Below are 26,038 nucleotides of genomic sequence, written 5' to 3'. Positions count from 1 at the left end.
TGATGTCTTCTAATAAAGGGTGATCAGATTGGAGACAGTTTTTCCAATAGGGGTATTTTGACAGATCACGAGTGACAACTGTCAAACTAAATACATAATTTATTTCAGCATTCATTGACATTTCCTCATGAAAAGACTTACGTCTCTGCAATGTTTGCAAATCGTACAATCGTCAAGAAGCAAAATGGCCGTATTTGGGCTAAGGAGCAACTCGAAGCCATTCAAGAACGGCCATTACATCCATTGAAAACAACAAAGAAACGTTTGGTGCGGTCTATGGGCTGGCGGAATCATCGGCCCATATTTCTTCAAAGACGAGGCTAGCGCCAATGTAAAAGTGATTGGCGAACGCTATCGCGCCATGACTGGCTGTTGAGCCACCGACTTTGCTGTACATTAAAGCCCGTGATCTCCACAAATGCTTTGTGAACAATCCCCCTTGGAAGCCAACATTACTAAAGTTATTCACGAGCTTCCAATCGAAGTCCTCCAACGAGTCATTCAAAATTGCTGTTAACGGATGGCCAAATTACGGCGCAGTTGCAACCAACATTTGAAAGGGTTTATCTTTAAAAAATAAATGTCATTGCCCAATCAATTTGAATTTTCGTTTTTTCGTATTTCAATTTAAAATTCGATACCTCTAAATGGATCACCCTTTATATGCCCTTTTTTAAATAGGCTAGACGAGCTGTTGTCTAAGAATTTACTCGACAACCACGGATATCCATTGCGATAGATAGAAAATAAAGATTTTCTTTCAGAAAGTGACATTGTCCAAGTCTTCAAAGAAGTTTTCTCACAAAAATCTAAAAGGCAATCTTGGCACAGGAATTGCTGAACGAATTCTGTATTTTCTTCAACTCAACTGCTTCTATGGCAATCTTTACATGTAGCTCTTTGGTACATTTGAACGCACTTTCGGCTAATCCTTTGAACCTAAGGAGCTTTATCGTGATCTAAAATGCTATAACGAAGAAGAGAAATCTATCACATCATACTCACTAGCCTTGGTTCCATATCAGCTGCGTAGATCTCGGCTTGAAAAACGTTACTATGATCGAGATGTATTTCAATTTCTATCAGTGCTAGGAGATGATGGCAGCCCTTCTGTGTGCCAATTATATCAGCAAAGTGTACCACAGTCTCGATCTCTGTGATATGATCAGTTTTTATATCTCGTGGCCGTTCTGTTAAAGATGTATGCACAGATTATCGGATACCCCAGCAAAATTTTTTCAAAAGCTCTACACTTTATTCTAGCAAAGGCAGAGCAGACGCGCACGAAAAGTATTTCGACGTCTCTTGATTCTGAAAGCTGATAGGACAAATGGAGTTTTAGTTATTTGAACTATGAAAAAAGTCTGTCCATAATCCCATTATTTGTCTTTGACCCTACCTCTTCAATGATGTTAGATACCTACTATATGTGGAATTAAGCTCAACCTAACTACAACTAATCACGGCATAAACTTCAATAGAATGGTGAATTCTTACCCCACTACCTTTCACTTTGACTACGGATCCTGACATAGAGCCAGTTTAATCGTCGTCACAACAAGGTCTTATGAGATCTACAACACATTGTTAGGTAACTCAAATCTGTGATATTTTATATTGTCGTATTTTTATGGATCATTAAGAAAATACAAGTTTCTAAGTGGCTTTCCGAATACTTAGAACTTGCGTTTCCTCTTATCCATCGTCCTGTTTAAGTCTTCTGCCTCGACATATCTAAGGTGACTATGTGCTGAGGAAGATGAAATCGTATACGATGCATAATTGATAGTTTGGGCGAGTAATCATTGCATATCATTTTTACTGGCTAATTTATGTCGAGACGAACTTTTGGGTGAATCACCTGAAGAAATTTCCATTATCCGCTATAGGTATGTATGCCAATTTACTAGTCCACGCCAATAACCCAGCTACGATAGATCATTTTTAAGCGATCTACCAGCCTTGGTTATGTTGAACAAAGTAGTGGAATATTTAACCGACCGCCTGGTATTCAATCTAAAAACCACATAACAAAAAACTGCAAGATAGTGAAGTCAAAATATTTCCCCAATTTTTTGTGTGTTTATTAAAAAAGTTCTATAATTCTAAAAGAACTCCTTTAAAATGTATGGAACTTCTAAAAAAATAAACTAGAAGAGCCATTAACATTGTTTTGTGTTCTCATTAAAAATATTATTAATGATTTCAGCTTTCTATTTTTTTTCATAATTTTTTGCTTACTACCACAGCTAATAAATAAACAAAAAGTCAAACTTGTTGAAGGGGAATTTTATCGGAATAATTTTTTCCCCTCATTCTTAGCTGTGAGCATTTTTTATTCGATAAGTTGTTGTGGAATTTGTGGGGGTCTTTTTTTTATGTTCGAAATGGTGGTGACGGTTTGTGTTATTGTCTTTTGAGTTATTGTGTATTTACTATTTTCACAGACATGATACGAGTTTTGGACATGATACGCTCTTTAACTTTTGCTGCCCTTCACCTTTCGAATAAGTATTTCGCTTTCTAAAAAAAATAATTGGCGCGCACACTTCTGGTGTTAGGTGTTTGACCGAGCTCCTCCTCCTATTTGTGGCGCGCGTCTTAATGTTGTTCCACAAATGCAGGGACCTACAGTTTTAAGCCGACTCCAAACAGCAAATGGTTTTTATGAGGAGCTTTTTCATGGCAGAAATACGCTCGAAGGTTTGCCATTGCCTGCCTAGGGGCAACCGCTATTAGAAAGACTTTTTCTATTATTTGACGTTCATGCAAGTTCTATAGCCAAATTTATTTAATTTCGTTTGATTTTGTTTCATACTTATTTTATTTATTTGTATTTGCTTTACTTTATTTTATCTTGTTTATTTCTATTTACTGTAGTTTAGTTTATGTTGTGTGGGTTTTAATTTTGTTTTTTATATATATATTTTTTTCTTTTATTTCTTTCTATATAATAAAGTTTAATTTATTTTTATAATTTCAGAAATAATAAATATTACATTTTATTTATTTCTAATACACTAATTTAATTTAATTTTTTTATTTTATAGGTTTTTTAAGTTTTGTTTATTTTACTTCATTTTATTTTAATATTTTATTTTATTTATTTTTATCTATATTTTCTGATTTATTTTGTTATCAGAATATAATAAATTTGATTTTATTATCGGAAACTGAAAGCCGGAGCAGCCAAAGCTTTCAAGTTAAATGAATTGTTTTATTTTATTTTGATGTATTTTTTATTGTTTGTTTTTTAATTTTTTGACTTTATTTAATTTATGTTATTTGAGTTTTATTTTACTTTATTATTTAATTTAATTTTTTTTCAGTTTATTATTTTATTTATTCCTATTTTATTTTATTTTATTTCCTTTACAAGGGTTGCTATTAATATTTTGGGCTTTGGGTACTTCTAGTATTTTCAGGAAAACGCTTTGATGTCTGAGCTTTATTAGTGTGGCTTACAGTGACTTGAAAAATTAATCTCGGCACAAAAAGAAAAGCAAAAAATGAAAAAATGGTTAACTTCATGAAACCGTGAATATTTTCGTGCAATTATTTTTAATAATTTTGGATTAATACGACAAAAATTCATCGATGAACTAAACTTATTATGTGGTGAGCAAGCAACATCCTTTACCACCATAAAAAACTGGTACAATGAATTTGCCCGTGGTTGCTGTTCGCTGACCAACAAACTCCGTGAAGGTCGTCCGAAATCAGTTGTTGTGCCAGAAACTATCGATGTTGTGCTCGAAATGATTGATCAAGATCGTGGTGTCGCCTACCGTAAGGTCGAGGTATCCTTGGGCATTAGTATGACAAGCATCAATGAGATTTTGCACGATCACCTTGTGGGAAAAAGGTGTGTGCGTGTTGTATCGCACACATTTTAAAAAATGTCCTGGAAAGGTGACTGGACAAAACCGTAAAGCCTTTTTTAACCATCAATATTCATTTTTCCACTGTTGGGCCAGAAATATAAAAAGCAGCCCTCGTATAATAAGTTTTTTTTTATCAAAACTGAAGAGTTTTTAAACTTAGCTTATAATTTATAATTGCACGCTTATTAATTTTTTTAAATTCCTTTTTTTTATGTTAATATTTTTTTTGTTTATTTTTTAACCCTATTTCATTTTATTTTGTTTAATTTCTGTTCATATTTTTTTCTAGAACAATTTTTAAAATTATTTTATTTTATTTTTTCTTTTAATTTATTTTGTTCTATCTTATTTCTTTTTTAATATTTATTTATTTGATTTTGTTTTATTTTTTCTTAATATTATAAAATTTTATTTCTTTTTAATATTTTTTTGATTTATTTTTATATTAATATTTTTTGCTTTTTTTAATTTATATTATTTCATTTCATTTTCTATCCATATGTTAACTAATTAATTTATTTTATTGTTTTCGTATTATGTAATATTTTTTCTTTATTTTTTAACCTTATTCCAATTTTCTTTATTTAATTTCTGCTCAAATGTTTTTTGTTGTATTTTTTTTATTATTAATATTATTATATTTTATTTTTTCATATTAATATTCTTTCATATTATATAATTTTCATATTATTTATTTAATTTAAGTTTTTGTTAATATTAAATTATTTAATTTTTTTAATATTATTTTATTTTATTTTTTCATATTAATATTTTTTCTTCATTTTTCAACCTTGTTTCGTTTTATTTTATATTATTTAATGTTTCTTTTTTTTAATATTATTTTATTTTATTTTTTCATGTTAAGATTTTTCCTTTATTTTTTAAACCTTTTTCCTTTTATTTTTTTTAATATCTGTTCATGTTATTGTAATTTATTTTGTTTTATTTTATTTTATTTAATTTATTTTTTAACTTAATTAAGTTTCCAACTTGGACAAATTTTTTTAAATTATACCATACGAGCATATTTATTCTAAACAAAACAAAAAAAGATAATTTACAAATATTTGTTCGTCTCAGCACGTAATCGCTCACATAATTTGTAAACAATTTTCACAGTTGTGTTGCATGTAATTTGCTGACGTTTACAGATTACAGATAATTTATAAATCACTTTGACGTTGTAGTACAAAATTACGCATTGTTGTGAAGCGACTGCGTTTATTTGCGACGAATTATCAAGCATTTTTTGTTTACAATCGAAAAGTTTTTTTTTTATTCGATGGTAGTATGCACTTTATTGTCCATACGATCACTAATCAAGACATTAAGCGAACCATTCGCACGCGCACCATTGTCCTTTCCTTTGTTGACATTCAAAGGATTTCGCTCCCTTTAATTTCTGGTAATCGCTCTCGTTTGTTGTACACGCCACGACTTGTCACTTCAGATAGTGACCTAACGTTTTGAGGCGTTTATCCGCAAGTCTACAATCAAGACGGTGATGATCCTCGTCGTCGATCAGCTCGTGTATCTTTCTTAGCTAACTAACTAACTACAAACACCAGCGCGTACAGCCACCCACTCACCGCCACACTAGTCGTCATTTACTAGTAGTAGATGTGTGTACTCATTCGCACGCATATATATACATACATATGTACTTAAGTATGTATAATATAAAGCATTTATTCTTTATCTTGTTGAATGTGTCAGCGTTGACTTATAACGGGCAACGCCGCCGCCATCGCTATCGTTTTTATCTCTAGTACCATCTTAAATGTGTGCGCTTTACTCTTTAGAAACCAATACTCATGCGATGTCGTGCAGTTGGTGGTAGCACTTAAAAACATTCATTTACTCGCAGGCGATCTTTTACTAAACTATATCATGTATTATTCGGAGCTTCGGCAAATCTGTACGCCTACCCCTGATAAAACAAAAAAATTTACTTTTACAACGCGCACGACAGTTACGGAAAATGTGGAGAATCAATCGTTTACCCCTCTTTAAACTGTTGGGTAGGTTATGAATTCACTTCCGAGTGAATTTCATTGACATTTTCTGGCGACTACTTTGAAATGCATTAGGAAGTGAATTACAGAGCCAGCCCGAGTATTTAATTTACCAAAAATTTAATTTTACAAGCTAAGTAATTGTTCCGACTTGTTAAAGTGATGCGAGACTGTTACTTATTGCTGAACCTAGTACACATGTCTACAATTTTCGACCGGGTTATGAAATACTTAATTTTCATACAGGGTGAACGAAACACCATAACTTTTTTGTGTGAAATTAGTTTTTATTGATTTCAAAGACAAAATTGTTCAAAAATGATTACAATTTTAACATATCGCACCCTAAATACAAAGGGGGTACAACTCAAAATTTTCCACACTCGAGCTTGACTTGTTTACAGTAGCACAGAAAACAAACTATGTGACATATCACGCTGAAATTTGCCATATAAGCTTATAACAGTCCTACCAAAAAACAAAAAATTATTTTTGCCATATGTCATCCGCGGACCGTTTTATTGATAACGTCTCGTTCATATTTGAGCAGAAGTACATTTTGAGTTGTGACCCTTTTGTATTTAGGGTGCGATATATTCACTTTAGCTCGATATAACCATCTTTTGTCTTGACTATAGCCTTCAAACGGTCAAAAAATGACTTGCATGAATAACTTGCATGCTGAACGAATGTGATCTTGAGGTATTTTGGTCGTTTTTTTCAGCGCATCCATACTAGCATATTTTTTAGATCTCACCTTGCTCTCCAAAATGGACCAGATGGAATAGTCCATCGGATTTGCGTCTGGCGAATTCGAAAGCCATTGTGTGGACGAAATGAAGTGTGGAACATGATTTTTTAACCATTCTTGGTTCACACGAGCTTTATGAGACGGTGCCGAGTTCTGTTGGAACGTCCATAGTCTACGACCGAAATGTTTGCGTGTCCCCGGCTCTAAAGCAGCTTCTAAAACATTTTCCCGATAATAAGTCGCATTCACTTCGACACCAGGCTCGATAAAAACGATTGGAGAGCGTCCATCAGCGGTCACTGCGGCCCAAACCATTACTTACGATGGAAATTGCTTCGCGTGGCCATACGTAGGCTCAAATTCTCGTATGAGCATTCGGTCAAGTAAACACGATCGTTTTGAGTGTTTCTGAACTGCTCAATTGGGAAATTTTTTTCATCAGAAAACAATTTTAGGAAATACGCCACGTTCGTGCAAGCGCAACAACTCCTTTGCTCTTTCGCACCGAACTTTTTTTGCTGGGGTGAAAGATCGAGTGCTTTTTGCAACTTGTAAGGCTGACCCTGAGCTCACTTTTCAATATGCGTCGAATGCTGTCTTGCGATATTCTCAGTTCTTTGGCCATTTTTCTTCCACTTCGACGTGGATTTCGTTCAAGTCGAGCCTTCACTTTCCGAACCATTTCTGGCGTTTTTGCGGTTTTTTTGGTCCACCTCCATAGCGTTTTTCAATGCTGCCAGTATCATTGTAGCGTTTTATGGTGCGATACACAAACACTTTATTCACTTTGAGGTGACTGAGTTCACGAACAATGGCTGGTTGTGATTTCCCAGCCAAATATAACGCAATCACACTATTACGTTTGAATTCCATCACAGAAAAAAAAAATTTAACAAAACTGAGACGCAAATGCTTTTGATGGCTTATAAACAATATATTGAACTGTCATTACAACAATTTTGAGCTGTTTTACAGATACAAGCAGTGTGAAGTTGGTAACACTTCATATCGTTCACCCTGTAGTATTGAGTAGTTTTTTAAGTGCTTGAGAACTTGAAATCATAATACAAAACAGGAATATTGTTGATAGATAATTTCGGGGCATTTATTTTTTGATTGTGATATGCGGCATATGTGCGCCCCGGCTACGAGTTGTATGGTCCATTCGATTAGTCTAATTTTTGACTACTTTTTCCAATAAATCTGGCCGTATGGCGTCAATGGTGGCTTGAATATTGCAATAAATCGATTGTCAAGCGCGCTATTTGGCAAGTTGCGCCGTCTTGTTGGAACCATCGACGTTTAGCTGATTATTTTTTAGCGATAATCGATAGCGATAGCGTTTGCCATTCACCGTAACGGCAGCTCCTTCTTCGTTTCGAAAGGTCCTTATTTCTTTTCCTCGAAAGAAATTCGCGAACAAATTTATTTATTTATTTTTAAGTAAATTTCCACAATTTGAAGGCGTTGTTCTGGTGTTAAACGGTTTATGATGACTTGCTAAACTTCACTGAACAAAAATGTCAACACAGTTTGCCATTCTCAGCTGTCAAACCATAGTTATCGATATCGATAGTTCTAATGCAGCTAAAAAACACCTGATATAAGTTTGTGACTCAAAACAGGCTTTTATCCCATTGACCTCCAACAATAGAGAGCATCACAATGAATAAATTGTTAACTAATAGGGGGCGCCGTAGCCGAATGGGTTGGTGCGTGACTATCATTCGGAATTCAGAGAGAATGTAGGTTCGAATCTCGGCGAAACACCAAAATGAAAAAAAAAGTTTTTTCGGTCGCCCCTCGGCAGGTAATGACTAACCTCCGAGTGTATTTCTGTCATGGAAAAGCTCCTCATAAAAAATATTTGCCGTTCGGAGTCGGCTTGAAACATCAAGACGCACACCACAAATAGGAGGAAGAGCTCGGCCAAACACCCAAAAAGGGTGTACGCGCCAATTATATATACATATATACATATATATATGTATAATAGGCGGTAAAATGCGCTTCAGTTTTATTTGCCAGCCGTTTTCTCTACAACCCTCATTAGGTTTATGAAACATGCGCATGTACAGCATACCTGGGCAAAACTTAAATTGAGTTCAAAAAGCGCTACATGAATAAACCCTGTGAACATGAACTCATCTAAGTTCAGCTTCCATGCATTTGCTCCAACACAAAAATTGTTTGTAAAAATTTTCTCACCTCTATTGGGCACAAAACTGTCATAGATGGTCCGATCGTAAAATATAAATTGCCTCCCTCGTATTTCCGCAAAAATAGCTATAGCTTTTGTTTATGCCTTACAGTGGCCACAAACATTTTTATGACTTTATTTATTGACTATTGAAGCGCATGAATTTATAAATCCTGTTTCTGCATACGACTTGGTTGGTTACCTATGACGTTTGTATCATACAACAACATTACTTGTAGAAAGCGATAAGCCATGGAGCTCTGAAATTTGTATCTTGCTCATCTCTTATAACGTTTATACGTATTTACATATTTCTTTATCTCCATACAATTTGTATGTGTGAATGTAGGAGTTACAGCTTTACAGCAGGGGAGTATTCACTTTTATAGCTTGGTGATTAGCTACCAAACACTTTGCGGCTGCACAACATAATCATTGAGTTTCTTAGCAGTATTGACAGCATCTGGAAGTCCAAAGTCCAACATTCAACCAGCTACAATTTATTCAATTTATGACCCAGGCAGGCGAAATTTATGTTTCAGTTACTATACAGATTTTTGCTATTCCTCTCGAATTTTTTTGCAAGCTCTTTGCTCTTTTTCTTTTTCTAGCTTCTTGTCATTGATTAATTATCTTTATAAGGTTTGGCTATGAATACATATGTATGTATATATTGTAGTATTTTGTTATCTGCTTTTTGTCGCTTATGGGTTTTTATCCAAATTTGAGTGGTCAGCCACTTTGACAAATTTTACAGCCAAATGTGCGCTGTATTTCAGTGTTTTTTTGATTAACTTTTTTGTATTTTGTGTTTTTTAATTTATTTTTTTGTATTTGTTTTTTATTTATTTTTTTTTCTTTATATATTTTTTTGTTTTTTATTTATTTTTTTTATTACTGGTACATATTCGTAATGCAATCGATAGATCAATGACTGCTTAGCACGTTCGCAGGTATGAGTATTTTCACGCTTGTTGATTAAGATAATTAAGCCAAAAAAAAATCTATTGATTAGTAGTTAATTAAATCGTATTGCACCTCACAGGTAAATTTTTGTTGTTGTTTTTTTAACAGAAATCATCGAAAGCCTTATTCCGCCAGTGTGTGACTTTAACCCGAACTACACCTCTTACTGCCTTGAGTGTCGATCCCCTCTCGGTTCTACCGTTAAGTGAATCGTCGGGAGGCGGTTTGACCAATAGGCTCTACGTTAGTTACTGTTCACATGACATCATCTTCCCACTGTTTTGTTTATTTTCAGAAACCACTCCAGTTGGGCCAGTCCGCCCCTCCCAACCTTACGGGTAGATGTGTACCTTGGTTTGGTTGTTGCTGCACCGCACTCTTAGGCCAAAAATAAACTTTCATTCTGATGCCAAAGTATAAGTCATAAGTGTCCTTTAAGAATTGCATTAGACATTTTAAATCGATGCCCGTAGGTCAGCTACTTACTTATAAAGGGCGACCACACATACCTGCTTCTGCATAGCGCAGAATATTTATGGAGGATATGGGTAGTCGGTTCTGTTACTTTCTACTTCTTCCAATGCCCTGATAAAGCTCCGCCGGCGATCGAAATATCCTTGTATATCCACACTTCTCAATTATTACCATTGCATTTCGTCCACGTTTATTTGTGGTCCATCTTTCTAGGGTTATCTATAGGGCAGACATATTCGCAATAAGTGAATTGCTATTCTGAGTCACAGACAGGCTGCACTTAAGAGCTTGAATGCGTAGAGAGACTAACCTACCATCTACAAAATGCGCAATCACATTCGACTCATATGGCTGCCGGGGCATATAATCATACCTGGCAACGAGCCAGAGAGGCTATCGCTTCGAAATTTATAGAATCCAAGCCCTTTCTTGCCATGTAAGGAGGAGTTTGGAGCGAAGGGCTAAGTCTGCGAGGCGTGAGCTGAGACGGAATTGTGGGGCTATGCCGAGCAAAGTGCTTATTAGTATAATATTATATAATCTTACAATGTTTTAAAAACGCGTAAACCTTCCTGAATATAAACTCATATTGCTTACAAGCATTCTTACTGGTGAATGCTAATTGCGAGGCCTTCTGCGCAGGTCGGCATATGGTCTAACCACTCCTGCCGCTTCTGCGAGCTACGGCCGGGTGGTGTTCCCGGATGATTCTCGAATGCGATGTCATAGCGAGAAGAAGGGTAGAGATCTCAGCCCGAAGAAAAACACATACCTTCTGCTCAAATATGAACGAGACGTTATCAATAAAACGGTCCGCGGATGACATATGGCAAAAATAAATTTTTTGTTTTTTGGTAGGACTGTTATAAGCTTACATGACAAATTTCAGCGTGATATGTCACATATTTTGTTTTCTGTGCTACTGTAAACAAGTCAAGCTCGAGTGTGTTCTTCGAATTCTCTTTTATGACTTCAATTGTCTCAAAATGTTTTCCACGGAGCGGCAACTTGAGCTTGGGAAACAGGAAAAAGTCACATGGAGCCATATTAGGCGAATACGGTGCTTGCGGAACGATATTAACATTATTTTTGTTCAAATAATCGCGAACAAGACGTGATGTGTGAGCTGGTGCATAATCGTGATGCAAGAACCATGACTTGTTGCCCCACAATTCCTTCCTTTTAAGACGAATGTTCTCGCGCAAACGGTTTAAAACGTCTAAATAATATTCAGCGTTAACCGATTTTGCGATTTGTGCGATTTGTGCGATTTTCAAGCACAATTTCCTTTACTTTTCCGATGTTTTCGTCGTTTACTGATGTTGCTAGACGACGTTCATGAGGCAAGTTTTCAACCGATGTACGGCCCTCTTTGAACGATTTGTACCACTGGAAAACACGTGCACGCGATAGAGGAGAGTCCCCATAGGTTGTCTGCAACATTTTTAAGGCGTCTGAAGCCGAAATTTTATTGGAATAACAAAATTTCAAACAAATTCTTTGTTCAACTTGAATTTCCATCGTTAAATTCGAAGAACACACTCGAGCTTGACTTGTTTACAGTAGCACAGAAAACAAACTATGTGGCATATCACGCTGAAATTTGCCATGTAAGCTTATAACAGTCCTACCAAAAAACAAAAAATTTATTTTTGCCATATGTCATCCGCGGACCGTTTTATTGATAACGTCTCGTTCATATTTGAGCAGAAGGTACGTTCAGTCCAACCCAGCTCCATTCTAGATTTACTGAAGGAACTGAGTTTGGATGAATTATTGTGATGAGTAGAAAGAACGAAAGTTCCTATCATTTCTTGCCACAAAATCGGAGTTTCGTATGGAATTTTGATAAAATTGGTTGTGTCTGTTTAATAATTTTCAGTAGAATTTTTTGCTCAACATTTTTGATGCCGTTGTAGGACGGGTTTTTTGGCTAGATTAATAACATCATTCGAGTGAGAATAGAACACTATGACTCGGATAAAATTTCCTTCTAATAACATATTGTTACACGGAACACAAATACTACTTGTCATAAAACATATGATTCTTCATAAAAATAATTATTAATTAAAAATCTGAATCTGAAACTGAAACTGAAACATGTAAAATTGTTTTATTTATTTCGAATTAATAATTAATACTCCTCCAAAGCACATTCCAATTTGCTGCCCTACATACAGTTTTACTTTACTATACTTCACTCAACTGGAGTATATTACCTGGTTTCCACAACAGTCGGGTCTACGTTACTGAATCGAGCCGGATTTATATTCGGCCAAGGACTGTCACTTCAGCAACATTCCCCGTATACCTGGCTTATGTTATTGCTTTACATCTACATGTAATTTGTTTTATCACTCAGTACCTAACGAATGCAGCTAATAATAATACGTAAGAATATTTCCTTGAAACTTCTCTTCCTTTAGTGTGTGAAGCGATCAAGAATAACGACAAAAGCTGTGCTGTTTCTCAGTAAGTCAGAATTACCAGTTTGCTCATTTGCATATTCCGCACATGAACGCAACATAAAAAACTCTAACTAACTGAATACCTGCGTCCCGCCCCCTGCTATGCAAGCAGTTATCTAATATTTTATTACGATGCTGAAAGCTAAAATTGACAATTGATTAAGTAAGTCTTCAGTGCGCTGTTAAGAGAATGTAAAGAATGCTGTCTGACAACTGCTGAGCTGCTTGTGCTCTGCTGGCAGAGCAAGCACTCACATATATGTACATATCCCAATATATGTATGTATGCACGACATATGTTATGTTATGCTCTGGTATCATTCTGGTAAATTCCAAGAATAAACTTACAAGTAATTATAAACTAAGTCCAGCTTGGCTGTTCGCATCAAGGGGAATAAAAAAGTGGAAATGTGCACGCCGCTGCTATTTTACATAAGACTAGCAGATTTTTTACATTTTATTTATACATTCATTTCACGCTGAGTGCATTACTCAATAACCGCTTCATTACTTCGTGTGCATCAGCTCCACGGTACGTATGAGCAACATTTAATTGTCGGCTGTCAATTCAATGCAAACACTTTCCATTAAATACGAAGATAATTGCTGACAAACACTGGCATTTAACAATGTACTACAGGCTTGTACATGTAAACATAGAATGGGAGTACATTTATTTCCTCTAAATTGTATATGACTTTTTTTAACTGTATTCAAATTCCCATCTAAAGGCATTAAAGTACAAATATGTACATATATACACTTTCTCACATGCACTGACGGACCTTTTGGGGAGACTTTGCGGCCAAAGCACCGCAAAACCTATAGAATAAGTAAAAAAGGAAGGAACTTTTAAGCATTTCAATTGGTGGCTAAACTTTAATGCTTTAAAGAAAATGCGAATACTGGTAGCATTTGAATACGAATCTCTACAGAATCTTCCCGACCATATCCTCTGCAGTCAACTCATCTTTTATCACCTGTGATGTTTGGTTTTAATACACTCTTTCGAAGTACTTCCCGACCTAATAATACAGTTTTTTCGTTCAATAGAGTAAGCTTTACTAGCCGATAAACTATACCTTACTTTAAAGTGCACTTTAACTTTTTTCGTTTCCGCAACTGCCGAATCGACATAGATTTGCTAGTTCCAGAAGCAATGCCAAGGGCGTAAAAGTTCATTTTTTTTGTTTGACTGCTTTCAGAGCTGCTAATTTTGGTAAACAACACCAGCCCTTCTTTTGCAACGAGTTAAATAATTTAACTCTCTCTTGGAAACCGACTACAAATTTTAAAAGGTCCATAAACTAACCGTTAAATATGTCGGCCGGACAGTTTACCAAGTTTTTGAGAGAACAAAAGTATGTTGACCGGCATGATACAGGCAGCTGTGTTGTTGTTGTTGTTTTAGCATCATAAAAATTTCACATACATATACGGGGAATGCTGCTGAAGTGACAACCTTTTGCCGGACATACATCCGGGTCATTCCGTTAGCGTAGAACCGCATGTTGTGCAAATGAGTGAGCTGTAAACTTAGAGGTTAGTTGAAAAGGGAGTTCTCAAAATATGAAGTTCATGGATATGATACAAGACTACTTTATACACATGTAAAGGGTCTTTCAAAAGACGCGCCTGTTCTTTTAAAATAAAAAAATGTAAAAATTTAGATTTTTCAATTTTTGTTCAAAATACAACTATAGGGTTATCTAATAAGAGTTGTTATTTTGATATTCAAAGAAAAATGCTATTTTTAAATATAAATGATGTTTAGTTCATTATAAAGAGGAAGGTATGCCGTTAATAGTGGAAAATAACATCAGGCAAATGACCACCACGACCACGCTTACCGGACAATATCCTGTTCCATAACCGAATTGCAAAGTGGCTGCCCTATGTCCTCGATAGCCTCACGAATCCCATCTTTGAGGTCTTGAATCGACCCTGGGCGGTTGGTGTCACGTAGCTCCAAAGAAAAAAGTCACAAGGTGTTAAATCACAAGATCTCGGTGGCCAATTGTGATCACCTCTTTGAGAGATTACATTGTCCAGAAACTTTTATCGTAAAAGATCTATGGTTTCGTTGCTTGTGCGGCACGTAGCGCCGTCTTGTTGAAAATAAACGTTGTCCAGATCAATACCATCCAAGTCCGGCCATAAAAAATCATTAATCACCTCTCGCCTTTTATATATTTAAATAACACCTGCTATTGAAAAACTCTATATATGTGAAAATTACATCATTTAAATGTCCACCTAGAACGCATCTACAGCTAAAATACGCCAAACAGTCGCATGAATGCCTAACTGTTAAGAACGTCAAGCGGTCGATGTTGAAAGTTGTTCAGCAACACTTTGCGCTAAAGCAGCAATAATCTCAACAGAATGTCCAATTTTTGATCCGCCAATCTATCTATCTTTTTCTATCCTCGACAGAACCAGTTTCTTGAAATTTTTTCACCAACCTTCGAATTGTCGACTCATTCGGACGATTATTTCCACCAAAAAAATCACAAATTGGTCCCTCCGCGCCAATTATTTTTTACTTTTATCTAGGAATTATTCACTACTGCCATCTGGACGTACCCTTTATATATTTTGTTTATGGTTTTTATAATCGCAGACATTTTTTTTCGAACATAACACAAAACCTTAAATTGGTTTTGATAGTATTTAATATATTAATTATATTAGTAATATTTTTCTTAGTCCAGGCCCCCTCCCCTCATTGAGTATTTAGATCCGCCAGTGCATACTTTTGTATGTATGTCCTCATGTAAATATTTGCACAGGAAATCGCATTTGAAGTGCAGCTTTTTCCAATTTTCACATTGCCATGAAATTGAAATTTCGATTGTTTTCGGGATTCAACTACTATTAATGCTGTTCAAGTCGAAATGCTCTCTCGAATTTCGACTAAGCTATTGTTCAATGTCAACCAAAAATATACTGCCAAGCATTGTTGTTGTTGGTGTGGAGCGTCAACGTGTGGATGATTTGTAGGTTATTTGCAACACTTGACTGGCTGTCTATATTTGCTATATATATTATACATATCTGTACGAGGGTATGTGTATGTATATATGTGTGTATGTGTATGCGTATGTAATCTAGTGTTGCTATTTGTGGCGCTTTGGAATTTTTAGTATTGCCGTTGTAATTATGTGACTGGCTTCTTTTGTTCCAAAATATACTAGACTAGACGAATTTTACAAATGCTCAATAGTTCTCGTGATTTTTTGTTTTTTGTTTTGATTTTACCTTATTTTACTTTTGTGTTTTTTTTTCCTTTTTTTTAATTTTTGATTGCATCAGTTCACTTTTTTCATTACTCTCCCACATTTAATTTGCAATAACAATTGAAGTAGTTGTACAGGTAAATTTTTTCAATTCCTATTGTTGTTACAAACACTTTACTTAGGTTTGCAATTTATTGTGGTTTTGAATTGTGCGAAAAATTAAGTCTACTTTATATTCATAAAAAATTTTCCTTTGCTATTTGATTATGTAAAAATAGAGAAGTGAGTTAATGAATGAATGCATTTTAATGCATCTTAAAATTGCGTTTTAGTAAATTGATTTTTTTTTTAATTTTTTTTATTCAGATTATGTCTGGTTGTTTTCAATATCCAACATATGCATTAATTTCTCCTGCTTCTCAATAGGCACCATAACCTTGTCATTGCTTTTTTTTCTCGTGCTAACACAAGCCTAGAAAGCTTACTTTTACCCTATTTGTTCTCCCAACGCGAAGGAGGCCACTTTTTATCTAATCGAGCTATACCGATAACTTCGTAAAGCTCAGCCTACAGCTGAGTGCTGCAGAAATTATTTGATCTAAAACCTAAACAAGCACAAGTTCCACTACTTTCTTTGATTTTTAATTAAGTTAGGCTAAGGATATGGAGAACATACTAATGATGTAAGTCCGTTGAGATAAGTATATTAGTAGAAAAGAGAAACATAATAACGCGAGAAAAAGAGATTGCAAACAGTAACGATTTAAGGCTAATTGGGGAAAATGCTAACTGGGGAAATGCTAATTGCGTAGCCGCCTGATATCCACTGTTGTTACATTAATAAGAGTGTTGCTGAAGTGAGAGCAAAGATGTTTACATGTGAGTTACAAAAAAGCCCGGCAACTAAGCAGAAAGACAATGCCACACCAATATCAACTGTAAATAACTTGAACGTTTTATGGTTATTTCCATTAATTTGCTCTTCCTCTCATCGCAAATTTATTATTAATTTTGATGTAATTATCTTCGATGTGAACTAAGAAACACATAAAATTCGAATTTTTGGGGAAGGTAGAAAAAAAAGTGGTTTTTCAAGGAAAAAAAAAACTCTTCAACTGGGTAAAAAAGTCGCTTAAAAAAGTTTTTGGATGTTTTCTAGTTCACAAAGAAGATAATTACATCAAAATTAATAATCTTTTTTTTTTTTTGTTTTCAGATGAAAATTGCAAGTTGTATCTTGTACAGAAGTTGGATACAGGCGCTCTGGGAATCTATTGATAACTCGGCTTACAATATATTGTTGGAGATTGTACAATTTTTTTTTTTTAGTTCAAATATATATTAAACTATCCCCAAAACTTCATTTGGCTAATTGTTTTTTTTCTCATCCTACAACGCTTCGCGAAAACTACTGAATTTAGGACATCTAATTGGCCCGCCGGCCTTAAATTGGCCTGTATTAAACTTTACGACACAAATCGGGTTGCTGGGTACTATTAGAGTTCAGTAGATGAAGGCCATACAGCAACGTGCTCAGGACAAACATGGGGTGTCTTCTGATATCGTCTGAACACTAACCCAAGAGAAATGCGCTTTTACTCCCTCACAACTATCATAATATTATATAACTCTCTGCCAGCTGACACTGGGTTACTGCGAAAGGTAGCCTATCAGACTCTTGATTTGTTGATATTCTATACTTTTACAGACTACTGCCCCATGAATGTCCTTATCGGAGACCAGACACCAGGGGATGGTGTTGAGGGACCTTCGGTGAGTGCCATTTAGGACATCGTCAATTTTTAGCAGATGTCTACTGCTACTTCTTCTTCTACTGTTACTACTATACTGTCTACTGCTACTACTATAGGGTGGGACATGTAAAATTTGCTTTGTGAATCGGCTATAAAAAAAAACTAATCAATATTTTTTCAAACTTTTTTTTTATTTTGAAGATTGAACATTGTCATTTATGAATGAAAAATAATGTTGTTCAAATGACTGCCACGACTGGCTTTACAGTAGGCCATTCGATCAACCCAATTTTTAAGCACATTTTCGATGGTTTGGGCTCCAATTTCATGAATGGCAACTTTGATTTCGTGTTTTTAAGCATCAATCGTCTCTGGGTGGTTCGCATAGCATTTGTCCTTAACGGCTCCCCACAAAAAATAGTCCAACGGGCTTAAATCACAGCTCCGAAGCGGCCAATTGATATCGGAATTTCGGCTGATTATTCGGTTTTCAAAAACGGTAGCCAAAAATTCGAGTGTAACTTTGGCAGTGTGACAAGTTGCACCGTCCTGTTGAAATCAAATGTCGTCCATGTCATCCTCTTCAATTTTTGGAAACAACTCGTTGAGCATGTCACGGTAACGCTCGCCATTTACTGTAACCGCGGCTCCTCGCGCATTTTCGAAAAACAAATGGCTCGATGATGCCGCCAGACCAAAAACCGCACCAAACAGTAACGTGTGGATTTTCTGAGTCCCAAATCCGACAATTTTGCTTATTGACGTAGCCACCGATGTGAAAATGAGCTTCATCAGAAAAGAAGAAGAAAACTCACCACTTTGGAAATAGGTTTTCAATATTTCCCAATTTTGTTCAAGCGTATAGCGTCCCATTTCGTAAATGTCAAACCTTTAAGTAAATTATGAACACTTTTGACATGTCATTTGTGTTACCATTCTCAAAAACATAGGTGGTTCAAAAAGCAAACGCAATATGGCCCACCCTGTACTTCCGTCTACTGCTACTACTATAAGATTATTGAGAGGGAAGAGAAAGTTCATTACTACTTTGTTTGCATTCGGCTTTCCGACCAGGGAATGTCACTTCAGCAGCAGTCCCTAAAAACAGGTTGAATTTTGTTTATGTTGCTACAACAACAAAAAGGCAGTGACCTGCTTCGTAGCATCGACTGAGTCACACTTTGTTTAAAAAATAAAGATGGTTTTTTATGAGAAACTTTTTTATGGCAGAAATTCACCTAGTGGTTTACCATTGCCTGCCGAGGGGCGACCGCCATTAGAAAAAACATTCTCCATCATTTGGTGTTTCATGTCCACAGCGGATTTTGAACCAGGGCATAAAAATAAAAAAACTTAAAAATATAAATTTTTTTTGGACGTGAAAATAAAAAGAGAATTAAATATATTACATTAAAAAAGAAACTATTTCGATTTGCTCTTGATTTTCTTTTTGGAAATAAAATTATATACTTATTATTTAAATTTACTTTCGATTTGATATCATAACTGAGTCCCTTTATCTCTTTTTTTAGGTGTTATTCCCCCTCATTTTCACCGAAATGCTTGGCAAAGTCGATATCGAGGCTAACGTGGAGGGCGGTGGTTCATCTGGACAAGCAGGCGCCATTCGCTGGGGTATAGCAATGAGTTTGCGTAGTTTCGTTGATCAGGAAATGATAGAATCGATGCGCTTAGGTATGTACAAATAATTTATTCCAGCATTTTCTAGACTTATACTAATTTACATTTTCTTTTTGTTTTTTTTTCTTGCATTAAAACGTACAGCCGGTCTGCTGCAACGTGACTATCGTCGTCGCGAACGCAAGAAGTTTGGACAAGAAGGCGCACGTCGCAAGTACACATGGAAGAAGCGTTAAAGTTTTTCAATTTTCTGTATTAAAAAAAAACAACTTTATAAGCATAAAATCTAATGTTATTCGTATTGTTATTCTAAATCGAGTTTGTATTTGCCAGTCACTTTTGTTGTACAAATTTTGTAGCGCAAACACGGAAATATATATTTACATAGATACGAACAAAAAATAAATTATGATTTTACAACTTAGTAAACGACTACATTTGGTCCAGCGGTCGTAGGCCGAGTATACGCATGCCTGTGTTTAAATTTCTCTTGGCGGCAGTGAAAAGGAGCAAGCGATTTTGTTGTCTGGCAAGGCACGCTTCATTCTTAACATTCAAACGTTTCAGAGCGCGACTGGTAGAGTTGCTGAAATGAATTAATGGTTGTAAAATACATATTTTCTTCAAACTTAGCCTAAATCTCTTACCATAATGCGAATAGATGATTCACCAAGATACACGCCTCTAGTTGCTGCTTGGATAGCCACACCATCTGCTCGAAGCGTGCTATTTCGTGAAGTAAATCTTGCGCTTCCGATTCTGCCAACTGCGCTACGTCCACTTTACTGTTACTAATATCAACGTGCGCCATATTTTTTAGCAAACTGTGCAGCCGGCAGTGTGTGTACTGCAATTTGATACCTGTGTCACCATTCACTTGCAATGCCTTCTGCCAATCGAAGTCATAGTCACGTTGGCGACGTTGCTTCAGATCATTTATAATAACCGCTGATACACCCAATACATCGGCAACGGTTTTGTAATCATTGGATGTGCTTGATAGTTCGACTTTAGTGGCTGCCAATAGATGCAAGTAAAGTGGTTTTTAGTTAATGGTAAAAGCAACTGACTTACATTATGAATTGAATATTTTACCAACTTACTTGTAGTGTTCAACTGCTTTTCCAGCATTATATTCCGCGCCTCGTCGAGTACATCGCGCAAGAAAACTACTTTGCCGCTACGCGTACTCATGCCATGTATGCGCCCGAATTTAACATGTACCATCCGGTCCAACGGTATATCAGCTGTCAGCGCTGCTGTCGTCTTAAAGAGCGCATTAAAATGATCTGCTTGACCATTTTCCACTACATAGTACATGCGCTCGAAGTTATACCGCCTAAAGCGATCCAGCACAGCTGCAATATCACGCGTCAAATACAAACTTGAGCCATCACTTTTCACAACCGGCACACGTCTCCCGTCCACATTTACCACCTTGCGTCCATCACTTTCGCCCAGTAAAAGCCCACGTTGCTGCAAATTATCCAGCACATCCCCGATTTGCCGTTGTGAGTACTGGGATTCCCAATCGTATTGGTCGTAGCACACCCCTAATCGCGCATATACTTGCTCCAACTCGGCAACGGTGTAATTGCGATAATGTTGCCATTGTCGCGCCATATCGGCATCAGTGCCTGCCTCGAGCTGTGTAAAGCACTCCCGCGCCTTTTCAACAACACTGGCATCCGTTTTAGCAGCTGTGTTGGCAGCGACATAAGCTCTGTAGAGAGTTTCAATGGGCTGGGCACGTATCTGTTCATCGGTGATGCCAAGCATTTGAACACCCACATGCAACATGCCAAATTGCGTACCCCAATCACCAAGATAGTTTATACGGGTTACACGATAACCTAAATGCTGGTGCAAATTAGCAAGTGTATTACCAATGATAGTGGAACGCAGATGGCCGACATGAAACGGCTTGGCGATGTTGGGTGAACTAAAATCGAATACCATATGCGCGTCCAGTTGTGGAGCAAGGTCGGCATTCTGCTGTAACAGTGACTCTGCAAACGATTGTGTTTGCAATTGAAATTCTAGACGTGCGGGAATTCTACCAGTGGCTGGCAGCAGTTTCACTTTTTCGATAATAGATTTATCGAATTGTAGGCGTGGTATTAGTTGAAGCAGCTCTTTGGCGACATTGTCTGGGAAGGGTGTCCAGTGTAGTATTGAAAGTGCTGGGCTTGTTTGCCGTTTTATAGGCACCTCCAACTCATGGTAGACATTGTGACCCAATTGTGTCGCCTGTGAAATCTGCAAGGCAGAGTAATTATTAAGAAATTTTATGCATTAAATTGTGATGTCACTTTCAGTCAAATAAAATAATTTAAGTTTAATTTACTTACTTTTTCACAAATCGCCCGACGAATTCGTGCACTCATTTTGACAGATCATCTTCGGAGTAATTCTTATCATTTCGAACAGGTAAACAGCTGCTTGACAGGGTTACTACGATGCGGAATTTTGATTGAAATTTGAGTGGCAGGTATTAACAAAAAGTATATATTTTTATAAAGTTTTGTTAGAGCTATGGTAAGAGCTATTTACAGAGCAGGCATGAAGAATGATAGAATACAAGATGTGCCTTTCTAATTCGTTGTGTCGTCAATATGTAAAAACAGTGAGAGAAATTACTTATTTGTGAATATTAAGTGAATGGATTGGTAATGATGTGCTTTTAAGATTTTAAATTCAATTACAAATTTTCCAAAACATCAATAATGAAGTAGCGGTTTTCGGAAGGTGCCACTTTCTGTATTCTGTACACCGTGATAGCATTCAAGACATTACTATTCTCTGCTAGCGGATCTTCAACTTAGAACTCGACAAAACAATTAAATTACTAATTAAGTGCTTGAAATTAGCAATTCGGTGTATGAAATTTAGCGATCTATAATTTATTCAAGCAGTGTAATATCTCCTAACGTTTAAAAAGCAAGTGAGTGCAGTCCCTGTGAAAAGTGTCATGCATACAAGTCTTTTATTCAGTTCAAATTAACAAATCATTTCAAATATTATTTATGATTAAACTAATAAAACTTGTATTTCAGTGTTGTTCAATTCAATTAAAACTAGTTATTTATTGTTTGTAGTTGTTATTTGTGGAATACCCTCTTCATTGCTGTAGTGAGTTTTAATAAACTACCTTAGGTGGGGCGATTTACTTATCAAAATTCCTCCTCCTCACATATATCTTTCTCCTTGATGTTGGGAGTCTGAAAGTGTAGCTTATGGAAGATGTATCCTGCAATATTTCTTAATGTGACCTAGAGCTACCTAGCCGGAAATAATAGGGTGCAAAACTATTCTCGACGTAACAGGTGCAGTTAGATTTATTTCACGTAGTACATAAAAAAAAAACTATTAAATAAATAGGCCAATAGTCGAAAATGTTGATCATGGAAAGCATTCGGTCGCGCCGGCATAGAAACACTTTTCCGTGGCTTGAAATATTTCCAAATTCAGCGGCGAAATAAAACTACGATATCAAGTAAAAATAATATATCATTGTTAATAAAAGTAAATTATTTTCAATACCTTAGTAATAGCATCATGATTTTATGTTGGTATGTTTTTGGGGATTATCGAAGTTTTATAATTCGAAAATTAAGTTTTGCTTTTGATAATTCTTTAACTTCATTTCAGTTTCCCAATGTAAGTATGCTTCTAATAAGCATAGAGGGAACTATCAAATTTCATCTGTGGTTTCCATAAATTCTATACAAGGTAGTTTTTACTTCAACGATTAGAAAATTAATTAAACATAATTTTATTTTAAAAAATGCTTACAAATGTGACAAAAAATATAAAAGATATAATCAAACATTCTTATTTATGTCGCCAACTTCTTGATTACATTATCTGTATGACTTGAGATATGAAGTTGCGATGTAATTTCTTAAATGATGTAAAGAAATGGAATATTTGTTTCTTATGAACACAATTCAGAGAACGTTAATGTATAGAGAAGTCTCGCGAGCCACGAATAGTGTGAATTGTCAAAAATGAAGTCTAACCACCGCCGGGGTATGGTGAAACTTTTAACAGAGCTGATAGCAGTGAATTCTCTCTTCCTATATTGGCTCTGCACAGTGGAAGAAGTTCCGCCCTGGCAATATGCACATTCTGCCTCCATTTTTCTGCTACTATGGTGTCCTGTAGAAAAGAAAAACAACTTCACTTAACTATTCCTCAAATTGCACCCGCGCACACGACACGTTCTACTCGTTTTGAATAAAATAAAGTTTAAAAAAATTCGGAAAATCGACAACGAATGAAAATTGTGCGACGCCAATCAAAAGTTTTTCTCAAACTAAAGTTCATTTGACTCCTTTTGTTTGACATTGACATTTTGGTGCAAATTACGCAAAATCAATTCAAATTCAAAAATTTCCATGCAAATAAAGCACCTGTAACCTAATTTTGCGCACAAAAGGGAAACTTTCCAAAGAAATGCTCTTAATTCTCAAAGGCTGTTAAATTACACCAGTTGAGCATATATCTGTTAACTTTGGTGAAATATGTGACTGTGGTGTACCTCGCGCGCAAAACGAGTACCCCTGAAAATTCCATACGTTCCTGTCATTGAGACTTCTCACAATTGCTCTTTTAGTAAAACGCACTGATCTGGCACCTTTAAAAAGCCAGAAATATCATGTGGCAGTACCGTCTAGCGCAAATGTCGTGCAAAACAGAAATCCAATTAGAAGTGGCAGCAGCGGCCAAAGCAGAGGCACCAAAATCGACGGCCAGAAAGTTTTTTTCTCCCAAACGATTGACACGAATCACACATACACAGCATACACGCCAAAAGAAAAGTGCGGAGAGAAGGTGAAACACAAATTGGGAAAATCGAAAGAGGAAAATTGTATCGCATGCAGAAGAATTCTGAAGAATAAATTTTGATTGCAATTGCTTTTGCAGGCAAACAAGTAATTCTAAACGAAAAAATTACGTGAATTTTGTGTGAAGAGCTTTTCGGCGAAAAGAAAAAACCAATTGTGCCGCTGTGCAAAAGCCGAAACCAGTTGGTTGGCAAAGATAAAAAGTGAGTGCAAAAGTGGATTAACAAGCAGTAAAGAAAGAATGTAGAAACGTCTTTGAAAAAAAGCATTAAAAAGAATTTTGTGACAAGAAAATTTATGTGCAAATACAAATTTAAGAATAAGAATAATTTCGGTTTGCTTTGGTGGCACTAAAGTTTTTGTCTGTCCGAAGCTAGCTGGTGTCGTATGAAGATGGACGATGAGGCAAGTGCGTTTAGTACGTGGCTGTAACTATTCAAACATTGTAGTCAAATAGAGACTGGAAATACTTCAACAACTATGTCGGTTAATATGCTCAACCACATTGAACTCGATAATTGGTATTTTGTCTCGTTGGCAAATTTGATTGCAGTGGACATTTGGCTGGACTTGGAGCTTAAGCAAAAAAAAAAAAATACACTCCAAATATACTGTTTTCCATGCCATCTCTTGGCTCTTGTGAACTCAGCACAGGTGCAGCTGACAAGCATTGATTTTTGTGGCGCCACTGCCACTGTCAACGTCAGCATCGACGCTTTCAGCAACGTCAACGCTGCGCTTTGAACTGCGCCAGTTACTCACGCGCCGTGTAGTATTGTCACTGTGAAAGTGTTTTCCAACAAAAAGGGGGTATTGTGGGGGAGTTTACTTGAACAATTGCTAGAGGGAAGAACCTACTCGAACGCTTGTAGCTTTTGGGGCGGTTGTAATATCGTAGCTACGCATCTGCTGCTAAATATGTGGTTTGGTTATGCGAATTTCGAGCAAAAGCAACATTTTGCCGTTTTCGTTCTTTTCAAGGATAATATACAATTCATACTATCCTTATGCTCGTTGACTGCCGCTTAGACCAAGTAGTGGTGGTGTTGGCCTTTGGTTCGGGCGTCAGTCAGGCAGGCGTCGAGTAGCTGTTAACATAAATCGATTTCATAGTGGGTTGGCATAGATTTCAAATGTTGTTAGTAAAGATTACGAGTTAATTTCCTGGTAATTTTAAGTACTTTTTAATTTCAATTTTGGCCGTTCTGCATAGTTGAACATTTAAAGAGGTCACGTAAATGTGAGGCGTTATTATTACAGCTGTAAATTTGGAACTGAATAAATTAATATGGTTTAATTAAAAACAAAAAAAAAAAATTAAATTCTTTAATTAATGTAAAAATTAACTCCATACTAGTCACCTAAATTTTCTGTATTTAATTCTTCAGTTTAAAAATACTTTGATGTTTTCAGCCATATATGTACATTTATTAAAGTGTTCGAAAAAATAGCAACTTCTTGGCTTAGAACTAGCCGATTTTTCGCATCTTGTCATAAAGCATTATTGGTAGACGTTTGTCGAAAGATTTAAGTATATTATGTATTTTCTCAAATCACAGGAAAACTTTTTCGAAATCTGTATTTTATTTAATTATCGGTATGAGCGTTCCGTTCGATAGCATTTTACAAATTGTATACAACATTCATATGTTGGTATGTGTGTGTACCATATGTATGTATCATATACATGAATGTACAAACCTTTTTTATCTACAATAGCAAAGAATATAATATCTTCTATTTCCTCTTACGCTTGAAAGAACAAGTCAGCTAAGCAAATACGTGATAAATAG

At 35.9% G+C, this 26,038-nt stretch overlaps 4 protein-coding genes across 20 annotated transcripts in view; 2 read left to right on the top strand and 2 right to left on the bottom strand.

The window, feature by feature from the left end:
* Positions 1–5,382, bottom strand: part of LOC128865703 (transient receptor potential channel pyrexia) — a 38,627-nt gene extending 33,245 nt beyond the window's left edge. Inside the window, exon 1 of the mRNA XM_054105985.1 lies at positions 4,946–5,382. The gene's annotated coding sequence lies outside the window, so the exon portion shown is untranslated. The remainder of the gene's footprint in view (positions 1–4,945) is intronic.
* Positions 1–19,801, top strand: part of LOC128865736 (28S ribosomal protein S9, mitochondrial) — a 56,689-nt gene extending 36,888 nt beyond the window's left edge. For both annotated transcript variants that reach the window (XM_054106053.1, XM_054106045.1), the window contains exons 7-8: positions 19,287–19,449; positions 19,540–19,801. In XM_054106053.1, the coding sequence (XP_053962028.1) occupies positions 19,287–19,449; positions 19,540–19,631 (255 nt within the window). In that variant the 3' untranslated portion in view covers positions 19,632–19,801. The remainder of the gene's footprint in view (positions 1–19,286; positions 19,450–19,539) is intronic.
* On the bottom strand, positions 19,666–21,807 carry LOC128865730 (probable arginine--tRNA ligase, mitochondrial). The gene is made up of 4 exons (XM_054106033.1): positions 21,747–21,807; positions 20,499–21,654; positions 20,043–20,412; positions 19,666–19,981 (listed from the first exon to the last, which is right to left on the bottom strand). Exons 1-4 carry the CDS (start codon positions 21,780–21,782, stop codon positions 19,828–19,830), a joined length of 1,716 nt encoding a protein of 571 aa, XP_053962008.1. The 5' UTR covers positions 21,783–21,807; the 3' UTR covers positions 19,666–19,827.
* A 2,311-nt stretch (positions 21,808–24,118) lies between these two features.
* Positions 24,119–26,038, top strand: part of LOC128865583 (phosphatidylinositol-binding clathrin assembly protein LAP) — a 107,068-nt gene continuing 105,148 nt past the window's right edge. For 6 of the 16 annotated variants that reach the window (XM_054105866.1, XM_054105956.1, XM_054105963.1 and 3 more), the window contains exon 1: positions 24,121–24,448. The gene's annotated coding sequence lies outside the window, so the exon portion shown is untranslated. Of the gene's footprint in view, positions 24,449–26,038 lie in introns of all 16 variants that reach the window. The other 10 variants (XM_054105890.1, XM_054105974.1, XM_054105948.1 and 7 more) reach the window with 5 other exon arrangements.

This window comes from Anastrepha ludens, chromosome 2 (genome assembly GCF_028408465.1).
Source record: "Anastrepha ludens isolate Willacy chromosome 2, idAnaLude1.1, whole genome shotgun sequence".
NCBI lineage: Eukaryota > Metazoa > Arthropoda > Insecta > Diptera > Tephritidae > Anastrepha > Anastrepha ludens.
The sequence above is the reverse complement of the archived record's forward strand: the minus strand, read 5'-3'. Positions and strand labels throughout refer to the sequence as shown.